Raw genomic sequence first — 18,705 nt, forward strand, 5'->3', positions numbered from 1 at the left:
GAACGCATCGTGCGGTCCTTCGGGTTCGATTTGCAGCGCTTCCCGGGCGCTGTCAGTCCATTCTCGCGTGTCCGACGGCAGCTCGGGCAGTTCAAGCTCGTTCGTTCGACTACAGGGAAACGAACAAAACTCTTTTTCGCTTTGGATGAGACTCTGATCGCAACTCGTTGTAGTAGCGACATCCATCACGACACGGTCTATTTGACGTGTTTGTAAAACACGTGCTTTTACTCCGGGCTTGGTTGAATTTACCGCGCGTAACAGGTGGCAGCACCAATATACAATATAAATACAAATAAACTATATTCGTCCGTAATTCATGTAACAATATCGGAATACGGGGCCACACGTCATTAGATCAATGAGAATTGAATATGAAAACTTGGTCTTCCTAGGACATGTGCCGGGCCGACGTTAATACCCTTCCGACCCAGTCCCCACGACACAACTATCGGGCACAGTCAACAAAAAAAGTTTTTACGGTTTTTAAGGCACCGGGACACTGCGACTGGGCTCAAGAATTTACGTATCAGGCCTTGTGTACCAGCGCAGTAGAGTATGTCGTAGTCTTTAGTCAATGAATAGGAGATTAACGTACCGACAGTGTCACGGTACACCGTCAATTTTTATTGGGGTGGCCATTTAAAAATCGAAACCGTCTGTAAGATCATGTAAATCAGTAAAAACGTATTTCTAGTGGGGAATGATTTGATTTCCGGAACACAAAAAAATCATCCGATGGGATGCAATTAATGCGAAGCGGACCCGTAGCACGGTAACGGGCCTGCATACGGTAACATCAGACACAAGGTTCTTGAGTCGAGAAGATACACAATATCCGTGTAAGATGAATAACGAGAAAATCCCACAATAGATTCAACCAAAAAAGAAAAGTTCTACAGTGAAATTGATATATTTCAGCAACGTTCGAAATACTATTAGCCATCATCAGGCGTTACTAAGGTTCGGATTGGTAGTTGGTATTTGGATGGCAACGCCCTTCAAAAAGCTGTATTAGCGCACTAATCATATTAGGCCACAGGGCCCACGTGGGAGCTTCCAAGATCAAAATATCATTAGCTATGTCTCCAGATGGGAATATGGCCGCGGTTACCTAACAACAGCATGTCAAACGAAGATGATTTATAGTAGAATGGTACTATCGACTAACTGACGTGCATAATACGACTATATCAAAGGTTGACAACAATGTTGTATATAGTGCATAGTGATGTCTGTGTGTAATTAAATCACCACTCAATAGATCGAAGTATGCCCATATGACCAGTGGCCAGTTGCATACGCTCTGCGAATAATGCATCCGAAAACACATATCTTGATACTCAATATGATTACATCTTTTTATGAAATAACATGTTCAAAATCGGGTGAGTAATAGTCCTTCGTTGATTAGTGTTAACTATTCGTGCTACAAGAAATATTGCACCTTTCTTCAAAATTCGGAATTTCTACGCAGTTTTTTCGTGTAAATTCCGAAATGGGACTCTTTGCGATGGTTGGCGGTTGATGTCTCCCGGTGCATCGATGTGGCAACTGTGGGAAGTAAGTTGGAGCAAACGAGTGATTTTAGGTGGAACTCCACCAATTCGACACGGTTAACATCGGCCGATTAATAGAAAACTTGTAGGAAACTCACAATTATCTGATCAAATAATATTTTGCCAATTCTGAAGGCAAGTTGTTGCCCGAAAGGAGAGGACCACGCAGTTTACAACTTAGACGCGTTGATTTCAAACAGAAAAAAATAAACCAGCACATTGTTCTAGATCGTCTGGTATAATCTAAACTGCTTGTTAAATATGATCTTATTTTAAGGACAAAGAGAATAACGGAGCCGCTGTGCTGTCAACTGGGGCCAGGAAATACTCCGGAACTATTGCATCGCCATATGTAATCGAAAATCTAGCCCATATGAAATGCGTATCGGTCAACTATTCCGTCAAGTACGAAAATAACAAGAAATACACAATAGAACTTAAAGCATATTTTAAAAGCGCTAAAGCCTCTGGACGCTCGGTAGCTGCCTTTTCCGAAGAAATCAAGGGCACCGGGTCATCGAATAAAAAATTGACGTGGAAAACCGTCAAAAAGAAACTTTCAACTGCTGATTTTTATAAGAATGTTTTAAAGGTAATCATTAGACACATTTGTATTGAATTATTTTATTGACAAAAAACAAATATGCTGAGAATGAATGTACCTCCCATCAGATACCACGTTTGATGTTGAATAATGAAGTTCTGATATGCATATTATATATAAATAGATATATGTTTGATTAAATTTCTTGTATATATCATAATCTAACAGAGACTGGAGTTAGATATTAATTGGACAAACCAGAAGCGAATTGGGCATTTCTTAGTATTCGAAATCAACGTATACAACCAAACAGCACCATGTGATACCGAGAGTAAGTTGATAGTGATTTATTGTGGAATTCTATTTGATTTCACATCCTGACAGTACATCTTACTTTGTGTTTTATGAACAGGAGACAATCGACCAGAAAACAATGCACCAATCTTTATTGGTAAGACATATCGAATTTTCTAACAGAAAAACCACTGAGATTTACGATCGAAATCGTTGTTAATGGTACGTGATATTTCTTTTTTTCGTACATAGGAATAGCGTTTGCCGTCACCGCCGTACTTTACATAGGGCGTCGAAAAATGAAGCGTCGTAATGGCGTGAGAGCGAACAACCCGGCACAACCACAGACCCCTAATCCAGCGCAGGTTGCAAGAACACTGCAGCCAACTTCGGGTGCACGGCGTCCAATCACTCAATCACCCTCTATAGCTGTCATTCCTTGCTCCCTACAATCAGCAGCACCGCCTCCAGCGTACGAATCGTTAGATTTTCTTCCGAATACTGTCGCCGATTTGCTGCCAAATTATGAAGAAGTTATGCGCGCGATAGACGACAAAGATCTCCCTAAACAAACCACATGTACCGAACATAGATGATGATAACACACGATCATCAAATCCCACCATGAAATATCGTGTAAAAACACACATTTTTGATACTATTTAAGTCTGTATATATAGTAACTTAGTTGTTGACGTTGAGTTTTCGATATGATAAGCGCTTCATCGAGAGACCGTAAAATTACTAGTTTTATGCGTAAGCCAATCATTTTGCTCGTATCCCTTGGCGAATGGGTAATATTTGGCAAATAAACAGTGCGCGGGTTCTTATTCCTTCACATCAGGGCCGGACAGTTGTACAATCTTGCAGGTGCAAATTGGACGACCGTTGATTTGTACTTTCTTAATTGAATGGCCATAACATAAGGCGGGCAGCCGGTGTAAGTGTAAACACATTCGGCGACTTCATCGGCGAAACTATAACAAAAATACATAACAGAACATGTATTTAATCGGTATATTACACATCATTAAGATATCATGAAGTATCGTGATCTAAATATATCTACGTTAAGATAATTTCTATAGGGATTGCATATATTTAGTCATTTTCAAAATATCTAAGTATCGAGTGTATATAATATTCTTTGCACAAACAAGCTAGATAAAATCAGTATGACATGCGCTTATTTGTACGAAACTTACCCACAAAGGATGGTCATGTCAGTGACGTCCATGTATTTTGGAATTTCGTTAAAATACCGAGAGCACGACCCAAACATCATTAGGTTAACGAAAAGAAATGCATTATTTAAATATCCTTGGCAAACTGACATAGGTGGATAAACTTTCTCAACTGTTTTGGTCGTAGTAGGTTTGTTTCGCGTGGAAGTTGGTGAAATTTTTGTTTGTTCTGTAGTTTCTTTAGGAGTAACCACTGTGGACGAAGATATTGCTTTCGACGGTGAAATTGTTGTATCACGAGATGAAGGATGCATTTTCCGAGTACTCGAATTATCTAAGTATCTAGTAATCGTTGAAATAAATGTATGGACTAATGGAGTTATCGAAGATCTTTTCATTTTTTCATGCGACGTTGTTGATTTCAGTTTATGTGAAAAGGTTGTGGGTTCAAATGATGATGTCATCTGTTTAACCGACATTAAAGGTACCGTAAACACAGACGCCGTTTGCTCTTTTGAAGGCCGAAGTGTGAAAGGTCTCGTTGTTGTTGTTGTTGTTGTTGTTGTTGTTGTTGTTGTTGTTGTTGTTGTTGTTGTTGTGGGAGACAAGGTTGACTTAGGTATACCGGTCGTTTTTCCACCAGTAGCTGTTTTCTCAGTTGTTGTAGCAATTTTTGTTGTTTGGAATGTTAATGATGGCTTTCTAGGTGGTATGGTAGCTGTGGAGGTTTTTCGATCCGAACCAGTTACCGAAAGAGTTGTATCAATATGTGTAACTTCTTTTACACTATTTGATATTGACGATTGTCCTAAACCATATGAAGTAGGCAATGGTGAAAAGATAGTTTGCGTGTTGCTGGTGGATGTTGGCATATCTGAAGTACGCAGTGTATAAGAGGAGGTTGTAATCGTTTTAGTGACAGGTGATGGCGAAGAAGCGAATGCTGTAAGCATTTTGCTGCTGGAAGATGTCGGTCTATATGAAGTAGGCAATAGAGAAGATGTTTTCGGTCTACTTGTAGGTTTAGGCCTCTTGGATGTAGGTAATGGTAAAAAGGTGGTTTGTGTTTTACTGATAGGTGTTGGTATATCTGAAGTAGGCAATGACGGAAAGGTTGTTTGTTTGATCCTACTGGTAAGTGTTGGTTGGTACGAAGATGGTGGCTTAGGTGTACCTGTACGTGATGTGTGCATCACCTTTGATGTAAACCTTACTGTAGATGATTTAGGCACGCTTATCTTTATTGCTGATCTTGTGTTTCGCATTGTAGTCGTTTCATTCTGTGAAAAAGATGAACGCTTAGGAATGGTTGCGAATGACGTCTGTCGAGGTCTAAGTGAGCTGTAAGATATCCCAGTAAAGGTTTTGACTGTTGGGATTTTGGGACTGGATGTTTTGAATATCATTGAAGATTGCTGTGGAACCTTTGAGGTTAAAGAAGGACTTGTCAGTTTTGTTGGCTGTGAAGTTCTTTGTGGTGACAATTCTGTAATAACTGCCGAACGCCAAGAAAAACTTGATGATTCTTTTGTAGATATTTGACTTGGACTCAGTGAAAACTTCTCAGAGGCAGTTGACGAAACTTCTATTAATGCGGAGGTGGTTTGTGATTTCGGCTTCACGGATGAGGGTTGACTCTGGAACATTGTAGTGTGCATCGATGGTGATGCAGATGAACTGGGAGTATGTTTAGGCGAATTTGCAGTGCTGGGTAGTGGTGTGACAGTCGATGTTGGAAAAGAGGATATTGCTTGATCAGAAGTTGATGTAGAGGAAAGCGTTTTAGTTGCCATATCAGATTTTGTCGTTAATATACCGGTAGTTCGCTCAGTTGACACTGGACGTATTGTTGAAGTGGTCGTCACTTGGCGTGATATCGGAAATGGTGTCGAAACAGAGGATGTCGAGACAATTTTAGGCGACTGTGTTTGAATAGTCGATCCCATCTGCGTTGAGGTCGTAGTATATGTTTTTGCACCAATATATGACTTATTTGTTGAAGGATTACTTTCTGTTGTGCTGCTCATCTGCGACGACCTTTCTACATTAATCACATCTATAACGAAGCCATATAAAACACTTAGAACCTTAGATTACGCGCTCAGACGTATGTCATTTGAACTTTCTATTACCTATAATTTGAATATTAGTGATACTGTATCCCATGACGTCGTTTGAATTGGCCAATACTGACATGATGGCATCCGTATCTGATGGTCGTATATTTCTCATAGCGCTTATCATAAATTCCACTTTAACACTGCCTTCGCTGAAAATGAAACATAAATGATTCACAAGCAATGCAGATGGAGCACTTGTGGCTGTCGTCGTATTGATGCTTTTGATCGAAATGTTGCTACCTGAAGTTTACAATGCGTGACGAATGGTAAAAAGACGAAACGTTTTTCGATGCTCGGTAGATTCTGTCCAGCTGAAAATGATGCACGTGATTCCATCATTAATGTGTTCCTTGGTGAACACGATATGGAATTCGAAATCTAGGAATAAGCTTCGAAATGTATTTTGTCTCGTTGATAATTGACAAACAAATACAAAATGAATGTAGAACGTCAACCTTCTTACCCTAGTTTCTAGTGATTCGGCTAGATTTCGGAATTCCTCACTTTCATCGTTTTCAAGCGCTCGCGTAAATTTCATCTTTGAAATCGTAAATGCCAATTTGACGTACGCAAAACTGGGAGCGATGGAAGTTTGACCTGGAATAAAACAGTGTTTTGGTTCTTAGTAGACATATCAAGAGATGAATGGCACATTAATTCATTAACTATCGGCACATTTTGTCTTACGTAGAACAGGTGTTCTGGAAACATTGGAAGAATTGCGACCACTAGGTTTCCACAGTGCTGTGGGTGATAATAACCAGAAAGTATATTCTATTATATAAACGTAAGAAAATTCACACTTATAAAAGATCGCAGTTTTTGTACCTAAAACCATAAATACTGTCATCAGTGCAATGAAAGTGATCATCGCTAACAAAGAAATAACCGCACATCGTCGCCTTCTAAGACACGGGATTTCTTCTTGTTTTTCAACTAAATCAACTAACAATAATGAAAGACATAAGGCATCAAACAATTGACTTCTCTCATTTCATTCTTGTTATATTGTTAATAGTTAACTCATTACCGTCAGGGGAAGATCGTTCGTCGTCGTCTGATCGCCGAAAACTCGATAATCTGCGAAAATTTATAATTGTGACCTCAAAAGAAAGAATAAAGTATTCATATAAAATTGATACTAGTTACTGGTTTGGTGGTTTGTTTACACATTCAAGTACACTTTTTGTATGCTGAAAATAAAAGAATATTTGGAATAAGAGAGTGATTTATGAGATTTTGTATTGAAGAAAATCGACACCATCCAACCGGGAAGTCTCTCAAACACACGGAGTTATATACTGGTCCATGATCTTGCTCCGTGCTGGTGGGAACAATAGGCCGCACCGCTATCCAATTCACTGTCATGACTAGATCAATCGGATTGAGGAAGGACGATTTTTAACATGGCTAGACCGGTTTCTGGTTATTTCTAACATTAATAGACAAATCAGGTCGCCATTACCATGTACGCTATCGGTGCCCTACTGTATTATTATTATGAAATCGGTTTAGTCGAAATTCTGAATTTCGATTCTAATTTCAGCTGAATTCAGTTATCTTTTCCCACAATCCATACGTATTCATATCTAAAATATATTCCTACTATATTCAATATGGATGATCATTTAGGAGAAAGTTGGTAAGTTACGCCGAATACTTATCTGATACCTCAGAAGGAGCGCCGAAGGACAGAGTAATATCTTTAAGTTCCATTTTCTGATTGACGCGAAACGGTCTCGAAAAATAAAATCCCGCATAAGCTTTTAAGTGCTATGTGGCGTTGACGAATAATGATCTACAACGACAGTATGCAGTATATTTATAGTCTTCAATGATATTTATGTATTTCTGGAATACCCGTGGCAGTTCTTTTCACGAATGAATTATAAATGGTACCGATACTTTCCTTAGGACCTGTATATACTTTCATGGTTTCTATTCTAAACGCTGTAAACCGGCCTGTAAAACTACTACGTTTTTTCATTGCCATACGTTCTAATTCAAAATCTACGTACCTATATTTTTCTTGAATTCCATCGTAGTTTGCATAAAAAGGGGGCGTATGATAGTGACGTGGCAATTGGGCGACGAGCGATTAGAATGACCGGTAAAAATGGAATCTCGTTCCGCAAAAAAGAATTTGCCTTTTGGGCTATTGACTCTCGTCCAAAGGACTGCGCTCATCCGACGATCGATATGTTTTCAGGTGTCAGCAGTCGACCAATTCGAATTAATTTTGCAGCTGAACTAAACGGACGCTTGCGTGCGAACATGAGAGATTTATATTTCATCATCCAGACGAGAGAAAGCATCATGCAACTGAACACGTCAGTAATTGTCTCTCATTAATTATTACGAAAATAAATTATTCTATCCATCGTGACTATGAAGTCTCGTCAACATTTTTAACAATCAAATGACGACGTTATGTGATCTTGTTAAGCCTGGTTTCCACGGAAGCAAGCTGGAAACCGTTCATGAAAACCAGTTTTTAGGAAGGGACCGTCATTGTCTTTCCTGAAGTAGGTAATTTTACCGTTTTTCTACCAATTTAGAGCAGCGGAATTGAAATTCCCTGGAATCCTTGGAACTTGGATTTGTATAGGCCCAGTGAACCAGGACGTAAACAATCTCGTGGCGATCTAAACAATCTTATTCAAACCCTGGTGGCGACAGAGTTTCTTGGTCAAAGGTTCATCTCTGGCCTCTCCACCGTTGGTAAAAAGAAACATCGAACCAGCTTATAATGCCCTGCGAGGCGCTTAGCGGGTTGAGGGTGTTTAAAAAACAATCTAGTGTCTTATTTGTACCGTAATGTATACGACAATCGTATATGTATTTTCAAAACTCCAGTGAAACTCAACAACTGATCCTACGAAACAATAGATGCTGTATAACGTTTATTAGGCTTTGGCTATATAGAAGACTGGTATCATAACTTTAAGCCAGAGGCGAACTAAATTAATGTTTGATAATTGAGTTTATCGTCCTGAGTTAAAGTCTATAAAACGCCTCTTTAAGTTAACATTATGACCAGTCTATGAAACCGGATCAACATGTCATAAAATGCTTATCTAACATAGTTTTGAAAGTTAATCAAAACTTCACTAAGAAGACTTATATGGGTCGTCAAATTTCAGAGCAATTGCACTTTCCATTGGAATGATTCTACTTCAAGCTCTACATATCGAATCGATGTGATATTATCATTTGTCCAAAGGAAATTCAAACATGGCACCATTGTCGAGTTACGTGTTGCCTGGAAACGTGGGACGCGCTGGAAGAGGTGGATGTAGCGTTGGTTGAGACGAGCTAAAATAGTAATATCTCATAGCATACGTGTATTTCATATTCGTAGTGTGTGATGCCATAAAACTCATTAAACGATTGAGTTGCAGGACGTTTATGGTGTCAACTGAGCCAGAAAGCGCATATTAATCCGAAATATCACTCGTGGATGTTGTATCCTGTGTATGTATACTGCGAGGCAACGATACATAACCGGAGAATCGTAGAATCTATAATTGATATAATGCTAAGGGCAATCATCAACATTTAGCGTGATTAAAATGCCCGAACAAACGATGATAAACGGGGAGCTACAGGGAATGAGCCAGTCGCCGCCTATGACCGGCAATAGTACGCCACGAACGCCCTCGATGGGCCCGAGAAGGGGTTCAATTCTGTCAAATCTAAGCGGAGCAAGCAAAAATTCGTACGGCTCATCAGTATCGTCGCGACCGGAGGTTGAAGTGATATTCGTGAAACCGTTGGACAAGAAATACGAATGTCCGGTCTGCTGTCAGGTCCTCAGATACCCGGTTCAATTTGAAGAATGTGGTCACCGATGCTGCTCATCTTGTTTACCCGAACTACTAAGGTAAGTTACAGTTACAACATTCCTAAACCATCCAACCGAACTTAATTCCAAATATGGGTTTGAAATCTTGTGACTGAATTTTTAGATTGAATATGTCGGAATGAGATTAGTCCCGGTGATTGTAGGTCCGAGGACTAAAATGAAACGGAATATTTTAGAACGGAACTTTTGCTAGTGTGAATGCTTGGTCCGTTCTAAATTGGAACGTTAATGTACTAATAAAGTACATCGAACGCGGCTAATTAAAACAACAATTAATAGTTCCGGTGTCATCGAGATATGTCCGTGAAAATGCGAATGTTTCTGGCAACAGCATTGATTAATACCAAGAATACATAACGAAGAAAGTGTATTTTTGTTGACATCATAAATGAAGTGAAGCACAACTCAATTTTAGCCAATATTAGATAAGTATCACGTTTCTACACTTCCCACAATTCATCCCGCCAGATATGGTATCACGAGTACCTGGTCATATTAGGTCGTTATGCATGGCATTGAGTCAGCTGGGGCGAACTTCGGTTTTCGTAGGTAGTCGACTTGTGGTCTGAGCTAATTAACCGAACGCAATTTAGTTCGGTCGTAACGCACACATTGCCGGCCATCTTGGAACGGGGTCCCAACTACAGCGACTGTGCTCAATCCCGTGGTCGAGTATTTACGGACCATAGTTCCGACTAACATAGTTCGCTCCGATAACGGAAGTTCGCCTGGGCTTTTGGCCGAGCGGTCATTATGGAATGCGATAAACGAAAAAATCCCGAGCGCTGCGTCGGCATTAGATTTTTCAATGACAAAGTTTAGTATGACGAAGAAATTAAGTCGCAATATTTCTTCGTTTTCTATAGTTAAGTCAGGTCAGGTTTTGGTTTCGAATCCAGGTTTCCCGGGTTTACAAACATCACTGAGGATTTCGATTATTTTTTCTCATTTAGTTATTGAAATTAATAATAATAATAATAATAATAATAACAATAATAATAATAATAATAATGATAATGATGATAATGATAACGATAACGATAACGATAACGATAACGATAACGATAACGATAACGATAACGATAACTATAACTATAACGATGATAACGATGATAACGATGATAACGATAATAACGATAATAACGATAATGACGATGATGACGATGATGACGATAATGATAATGATAACGATAACGATAACGATAACGATAATAATGATAACGATAATAATGATAACGATAACGATAACGATAATAATGATAACGATAACGATAACGATAATAATGATAACGATAATAATGATAACGATAATAATGATAACGATAACGATAACGATAACGATAATAATGATAATGATAATGATAATGATAATGATAATAATAATAATAATAATAATAATAATTTTAAATTTGTTTCCTCGATATGGATTGATTGATGATGTTAGTGTTTTATCAAACCAGTTACCCCGAAAAGATAAATTCGTATATGCGTTGATATAATAGCGTTGAGTCCAGGCGAAAGATCTGCTGAACAAACCTAACAGCACTGTTTGTTATATATTTCTACACAAAGTGATTGTTAAAACATGAAATGATTATGAAAAAAATTGAATATCAATTCTTTATTGACAGAAGCTGTTGTCATCGGAAGCGCATTGCACCTTACCGCGGACAATCATGTATTAGCCATTAACGTCACAAACTCATTAGAATTCCCACGAACGGAAACTGATCAATATCATATACGATGAGTGTTCCGGTAGAGAACGGATTCCGAGAATTGTTTTCAATATTCCGATGGCAATTCGATTGTGAAATCAACTAGATAGAATTGTCACATCTCTCCAGCGAAGAATTCATGCCACAATGATACCATAAATTCAATTTGCATACTGCCAAACTCGTATTATTATTGCACCGAATGACCAATGACCTTCATTGAATGTTGGACCGTTGATATAAATGGATCAGATTGATAATCACGTGTTTGTATTCTAAAACAATTTCAACACCGGTCGATGAGTAACGACAGTTTTTTTCGCCATCTTTGATGTCTACAGAATTCAAGTCAATATGTGCGATTGCGAGGTAGACAGGTTATGATAACACGCTGACTCGAAACAAGCAATGAAATTCGAGATTTAATCGTTTTAAAATTACCGTTATTTAACCGTTAGTTTCACCGACTAAAAACAAAAATTAGTAGTGGTGATGTTTCGACTAAAATTCTATGAGCCATTTCCAAAACTGTTATTGTTTAATTCATGGATTTTCTTCAATATTCTGACGATGTTTGATAGGTTAGAATTCGTTCCCTGCATTACGATTCACCTCATGTCCTGTCGGCCGATTTCCATGGGAACCAAAGCACGTGTTTAATCATAATAATATTCAAATTTTACACGTGATCGAGTGTGTGGATTTTTCCGAAATGGATATCTTGCTGAAGCGGCATTTGCCATCATTTAATTTTCATGAATTCGTGTCGGTTTTTCCGTATGATATACCTATACTTCGGTGACGTTTGTGAGAGTACTCCTGATCGAATGAAACATCATCGACAAGTTTCGCAGTCATTGTGTTGACGCCGCTCAGTAGAATAAGTGAATTCAGTCGACAATCTAGAAAAATTCAATGGCTGTTGAATGAAATACGTATCGAAGTCATTTTGTAGATTTCGATCTCGTTAATTATATATCATACCCACAAACTGCAACTCAAGATCATCAAACCGCACATTAGATACGTAAGAACGATAATTACACCCTTCGATGAATACGTAACGGCGAACAAGATTGCACTCTCAAAAACAAACGTGTGCATTGACTCCTTTAGATTCGATATTTTTTCTCAGATGTGTTACTTCAGGATGTAAAATAAAGTGATCATTTTTCAACAAATATTTTATCAGAAAATTTAAAAAGAATAATATCGATAAAGGTCATTGAATTTATAGGGATGGGATTAATGGATAATAAAAGATGAAAAAGTCCCAAGATTTTAAAAGCAGTTTAGCTTCCATAATGCTGTATACGCGAAATAGGAATTTATTCTCGACAAAACTTCGTTTACTCTTCAAAAACCGAAGCACGTCATCATCATCACTAAAGCCCGCGTTATCAAAAAGAATTGGAGTGGTCGGTCATTCGTTCCATTAAACATTACAACAGCACAAAATAGTTAATTATTCACAACTAATTTGTTTTTCAGGCAGCGTTGCCAATATCTAGCATATGATCCGTGTCGCAACTGGTAAATTTGATATTTCACTTCCGAATCGAGAGTACCTATACCGTGTCAAGATATATATGCTTGTTAACTTACCATGAAAGCCCGCGAACACTCATGGAATTGCTAGAAGTGTAGCATATTAAATGTGTATGTAGCCGGGAAGGTGCGAGTACCTCTGATGTAACTAAATAACTAAGAATTTGCACTCGTAACGAGGCGAAATAACATATCAGTCGTTTAGTCAAGTAGACTTTGTCGTTGATGGCTTGATCGGTGAAGTTTCTTCAACAGCGAAATCTCTTCGAAATCTGACTGCTTTTTCCGCCCGATACGAGACGCTAAGTGGAAGCCATTAATGTTGCGAAACTTCAGATTTCATGTCACAATGCGTCAAGAGCGTCGGAAAATAGCGAGTATGTGAAATTTTAGATTCGGCTGTTCGATCGAACAGGTTGGTACGACACTCCTGTCCTGTGCCTGCGAAAATAACTGTTTCAATCGAGCGACTCAGATTGTAATCGCATTTATGCCAATTAAAAATGATTCGATGGTACTTGGAAGAAATTCAAATTTGAATTATGATCGTTGATTTTGCTAGTTTGAACGCGGCCGTCTAGGACGATCGAAACATCATTATCAACGGATGATCCTATGTACAAACTTGAACCTGTCGAGCGGTTTTTCATCTTACAGTTAATTTCCTGATGTTTTCGTCACAAATTGGCATCGTATTTTCATAAGATGGACGTATTATTCTCTTCAAATAGAAGTAGAGATGCCATACTATATGACACTTTACAATGTAGCCGGTTGGTATACGAATACTTTTGATAACTGTTTCCGGCATACGTGGTGGGCCGAATATTACGCAGAATCGGACGGTGCTTACGATCAGTATTGTGATGAGGATGAAAAAAGTTTACCAGATGACAAAAGTGTTCTCGTCGACTTCGAGTAAGTTCTTCACCTTTTTCGAGGGTACCTGGAGATTTAAGATTATGCAATATTGGAAAAAATCCGCAAAGTTTAACGTAGATTTATGATGGATTTTATCCGATTATTTAGATACTAATTTTAACGTCTATCGATGTTGGTGTTTGGTTTCATTTTACAGAAGACCAAAAGTCATACTTTTTTTCTAGTACATAATATCATAATCGATATTTATCGATAGATGTCGTTGGTTTGTTTTTTGGCCTTTTTTAAACTTTAATCCGAGTCAAATCAAATCAGCCATGATTTCTCATCATTCGCTAGGATCAAGTTTCATTATGCAAATGCTCACGCGAAAGCGATTTCTTTTTCATCGTTGTCCGTTGCTTTCATCTCAGATCGGTTAGTCAATACTAAACAGAAAACTGTGAAAGTTATCGTCATAACTATAATGAATAATAAATGATTTAAGAAGTGTCCTGAATTTCACCATTCCGTTCTAAAAAACATGTTTAACATAAAGTATCCATAAACAAAAAATTCATCGGAAGGTATTTTATCTGGGATTGATGAAAAAACTAACATCATCACTAAACTGCAAATTTCAAAGCCTCTTACGGATTATCGTGATCGGGGCTGTATTTTTCTACTTTCGCCAACGCGTTTTAACAACGAATGTAATAACGTGTAATTTTGAATTTCATTACTTTGAATTTCATTACTGGTTTTGTTTGAAAAAAATCGTTGCTAACAACAGTTCCCCCTTGGGGGTACTGGACGTAGTCTAGTGAAGCATATCTCCAGTTGTCACACTGGTAGGACATTATAGCATTAATTGTTTTGTTCCATTCGTCGCCATGGGAACCCATCAAGTGGTGCAATATAGTTTCCTTTTGTTCACAGCTCGTTGACAAACATATATACATCATACTAACGGTGGATGTCGCTGTCACAAGCGAAAGCCAATGGTCCAGAACTATCGGAAAATTCTTGAGTTTGAAAAAACCCATAATTCTATATTTTTGTACTTGCAGGGTTGCCCCACGATGCCCTATTGACCAAGTCCATGTTGAAAGAGACAAGGTGTGTTATCAAAGGTTGTGTAGGATGTATCGTCAGTCCGTTCGTAATAGTTCATGATTATCATTAAAAATCATTAATTTCAGATATGCGTGGACAAAGCCTTTCAAAAGGAGACCGACAATCTTGCGGTACAATGCTCAAATCAATCACAAGGTTGCGAGTGGGAAGGATGTTTGAAGGACCTTGGGGTAAATTATGATAGATTACGAAATATTGAATGCTTTTTTTGGAAGCTATTTGTAGCGCAAATTTCAATTTTTCAGGGACACGTCGAAGAATGTGGTTATTCAATGACGTCTTGTCCGAATCAATGCGGCGTCGACTTTCAGAAACGGTTTTTGGACAAACATATGGAAAGTGATTGTCCTAAGCGGCCGGTCGAATGTGATTTCTGCCAGCAGCCAATTTTATCCGGTGATGAAGTCGACCATCTAAACGAATGTCCTAATTTTCCCATACCGTGCCCGAATAACTGTGGCGTTAAGGATATTTTAAGAAGTGAAGTAAGAACGATTCTATTCAACACATACAAAACGCCATATGTCATTCATTATTATTCCATTTCGCTTAAGTTATATGTAATAAAATTTTCTTTCACTTAATGTCAAATATGCCTTTATTTTCTACAAGCAATGTTCAAAATTTATTCATTTTACGAAACGTTTTTGCAATTTCAGCTCGATAACCATACGAAAAATGCCTGTCCGTTGCAGAACATTGACTGTCCATTCGCTCCATTCGGTTGCGAGAAAAAGGTAAGCTTCATTACTGAGTTTGAAACAGCAACAATTCAATGAATTGAATTGAAATGCAATTTGGTTTGTGAATATGGTTAATTGTATAATTATAGTTTATTATTATGCATACTTATATTCTAGTGCCTCCGCCGTGAAATAGATGCCCACTTACAAACCACTACCCAAGATCATCTTACAACTGTCTGTAACGCTATGGTATCCCACAAAAGCATATTCGAAGAACAGGCACAAGTACTCGACGAACATATTCAAAAAGTTGAAAAAATGGAGAAAAAGGTAACAATAACTTATCAGCTCACGGGAATAAAGTAGTTTCCAGTTTGTAGGCGCCATTTTGTGGCGGTCCCTCGAGGTCCCTATTGTTGTGATGATTTGCACTCATTTTCAACACATAAGTTTAGATTGAATATCATCCTTGCTGGATGAACTTAATTTATACACCATTACACCATTTTAAAGGAAATGAAATGCAGATAATTGTTGGTGATTCTTGGATTTTTTGAACGCAACAATAACAGTGACGATGTGAAACCAAGGACTGCATATCCTAACCGCGCGTAAAAGAAATCGCGATATTTATTAATTCTACACGGAGATTCATCGAAATATAAATATGCGGAAACAGCGAGTGACATTTCGTCTAGAAAAATTCTAAGAATGTTTGATTGCTTTTAAAAATAGGTGGACAAGCTTGAGAAAATGTACGGAGTCCAGTTTCTTTGGAGAATTGACAAATACGAGGAACGACTAGCAGATGCGAAATCCGGCAAGAAAACGACCATATTCAGTCCGCCATTTTATTCACATAGACACGGCTATAAGATGACAGTCTCGGTTTGTCTTTACGGCGACGGAAGAGGTAAAAACGGTTATACACATTTTTAACTGATCTTACAAATACCAAATCTAATGTTTATCTATATGTCTTTCGAACGAAAACTGTCAATATCTAAGTAATTTGCTAAATAACCCTGGACTTTCAGCTTTCAATGGGGTACACGTACAAATTTCATATCTGCCGTATTGCAGCTGTTTCCTTTGAATAAGAACTTTCGAGCTACGAATAACTTTCAATAATTTCCGCACTTCAATCTCGTTAAAAGGCATGCCAATTAATGTACATCAATTTTCCTTTTTAAATCGTATAGCGCGCGGAAAGCACATGTCTTTGTTTGTGTGCATCATGCGAGGCGACTACGATCCGCTCCTGACTTGGCCATTTTCACACCGTATCACATTCACGCTGATCGACCAGTGTCAGGACCCAGCCGCCAGACGTAACATCCAATACAGCATCAAACCGAACACGTGCAAGGAGAACCGGCCATTTCTCGGTCGGCCGTCGTCGGAAAGGAATGCTAGTTTCGGCGCCCAGAAGTTTATCGAACTAGACATCATGAACACGTTGGACTACATTCGAGACGATACGATATTTATCAAGGTCTCTATCGACACTGAAGAAATAAGTATGGTGTGAAATTGACATTTCCCATCAAAGATGAGATATATAACGTTTGACGGGAAAAGCTTTGCATGATACGTAATAACGTTCGAAATTTATACAAAAAAAAAATTCATATTCTATTGTGTTGTGTAAAGTTTTACGTAACTGGTTTAAATGATTCTGTAAAAGAGCCAGAGAGGTAATTAAAATGGAAAGAAGGTTGGATGGTAGATATCTTATTTTTCATAACGGTCCTGGGCATATATTACTCATTCCTAATTTCATATAATCGATAACGTTAAAGGTTCTTTGTGATATGAGCCGTTATATATTTTGTATTTCGTTTGAATATAAACTGCTGCATGAATGTCATTATTCAACAACGCTTTGTTCCGCAAAAAAAAATAAATCCGTCCAATTACTTTCCGTAGTTTTCCACAAGATATCCACAAATTACACGTAGAGCACATCTGTTATATCCATATTAACCCGCTTTCCGACAAACAAGGTGATAAATGTCCGTGAATAAAAAAGTCCAAACGGTTGAAAATGATGCAAAATCACTTACTTACGTTGTTGTTTCAAATAAGATCACTGTTTTTGAATTAATATTAGTTTGTCTATATTAAGGCTATGCTAACGGATTTTTTGTCGTTTCGGCGCGGTTATCAAATGCGCCCACAAATTATCAGCGCGCTAAAATGAAAAATAATTCTACTGTAGTTGAAAATTTATTCCGGCGTTCTGGTGCCCTCATTTGCATATCAGGAATTTACGTAATGGCTCGAATCAGCCACGATACTATACACTGTGATCAAGCATTTCCGTCCTAACTTGGAGTAAGCAACTACATCGATATGAAAGTTTTAGTGAAATTAATGATTCCCAGGTATTATTGGAAACGTATGTGTTGTTTGTATATCTAAAAGAAATTCATGCTATACGGCTACGACTGTGATTTAACATTAGGAACCGCCATTTAAATCTACCCATCTTCTACATGAAGCACTTAATGTTGTATTATCATGCATCAATGTATCAATACATGAACATAAAAACAATGTCACAGATTTTGCAGCCATGTTAATATAGTAATCAGGTAGTGTCGTATACAAAAAGGTTTTGTGTTTTTGTTGTACCACCTGTTGCGTAGAAAATTAAACGGTGAACCGTCATTTGCACACGTTTACTTATTTATTACACACACAAAAATATACACACATAATATGAATTAAGGAAAAATCTATTCGCATCAAGGACCCGAGACTGTGAATGATAATCCGTTGATAACACAGCATTTGCTTTTCGAATTGGGTGATGCCATGAACTGAGTGATTTAACATGATATGATAGTTATTTCAGATCTCTATCCATATCACATTTATCATTATTGAAATCCTTATGTACGCAACAACGAAATATATCTCTTCATATAAATCAATGCGTTTCTTTTTTTGATTGTCGCTATTTCATTGACGTCGAGTTCTATTCAATCGTTGCTGTTCTTATTCTTAACAATTAAGAGAAGCTTTCAGTACTTCCGATGTTCTAAATCATTGATTCATGCGTGTGTGTTACCATGGGATATACAGATAAGTGAAATGTGAAAAAAATCAAGAAAAAATGGTGCATCTAGATACAGTTTTACTATTCTAAGAAATTCATCCATTAATTTCGTATTTCGGAACAAA

General features: G+C 37.9%; 2 protein-coding genes across 2 annotated transcripts; one reads left to right on the forward strand and one right to left on the reverse strand.

The window, feature by feature from the left end:
* Window positions 1-2,016: 2,016 nt before the first annotated feature.
* On the reverse strand, window positions 2,017-7,500 carry LOC141899044 (uncharacterized). The gene is made up of 9 exons (XM_074785195.1): window positions 7,373-7,500; window positions 6,732-6,804; window positions 6,530-6,646; window positions 6,389-6,445; window positions 6,165-6,298; window positions 5,942-6,012; window positions 5,714-5,850; window positions 3,603-5,637; window positions 2,017-3,374 (listed from the first exon to the last, which is right to left on the reverse strand). The coding sequence occupies exons 1-9, from the start codon at window positions 7,415-7,417 to the stop codon at window positions 3,233-3,235; spliced, it is 2,811 nt and encodes a 936-aa protein (XP_074641296.1). The 5' UTR covers window positions 7,418-7,500; the 3' UTR covers window positions 2,017-3,232.
* A 1,773-nt stretch (window positions 7,501-9,273) lies between these two features.
* On the forward strand, window positions 9,274-17,267 carry LOC141899786 (TNF receptor-associated factor 4-like). The gene is made up of 8 exons (XM_074786311.1): window positions 9,274-9,584; window positions 14,764-14,812; window positions 14,896-15,000; window positions 15,076-15,315; window positions 15,490-15,567; window positions 15,691-15,846; window positions 16,252-16,429; window positions 16,719-17,267. Exons 1-8 carry the CDS (start codon window positions 9,274-9,276, stop codon window positions 17,045-17,047), a joined length of 1,446 nt encoding a protein of 481 aa, XP_074642412.1. The 3' UTR covers window positions 17,048-17,267.
* The last annotated feature ends 1,438 nt before the right edge of the window (window positions 17,268-18,705 follow it).

The sequence above is a fragment of the Tubulanus polymorphus genome, chromosome 2, assembly GCF_964204645.1.
Source record: "Tubulanus polymorphus chromosome 2, tnTubPoly1.2, whole genome shotgun sequence".
Lineage (NCBI taxonomy): Eukaryota > Metazoa > Nemertea > Palaeonemertea > Tubulaniformes > Tubulanidae > Tubulanus > Tubulanus polymorphus.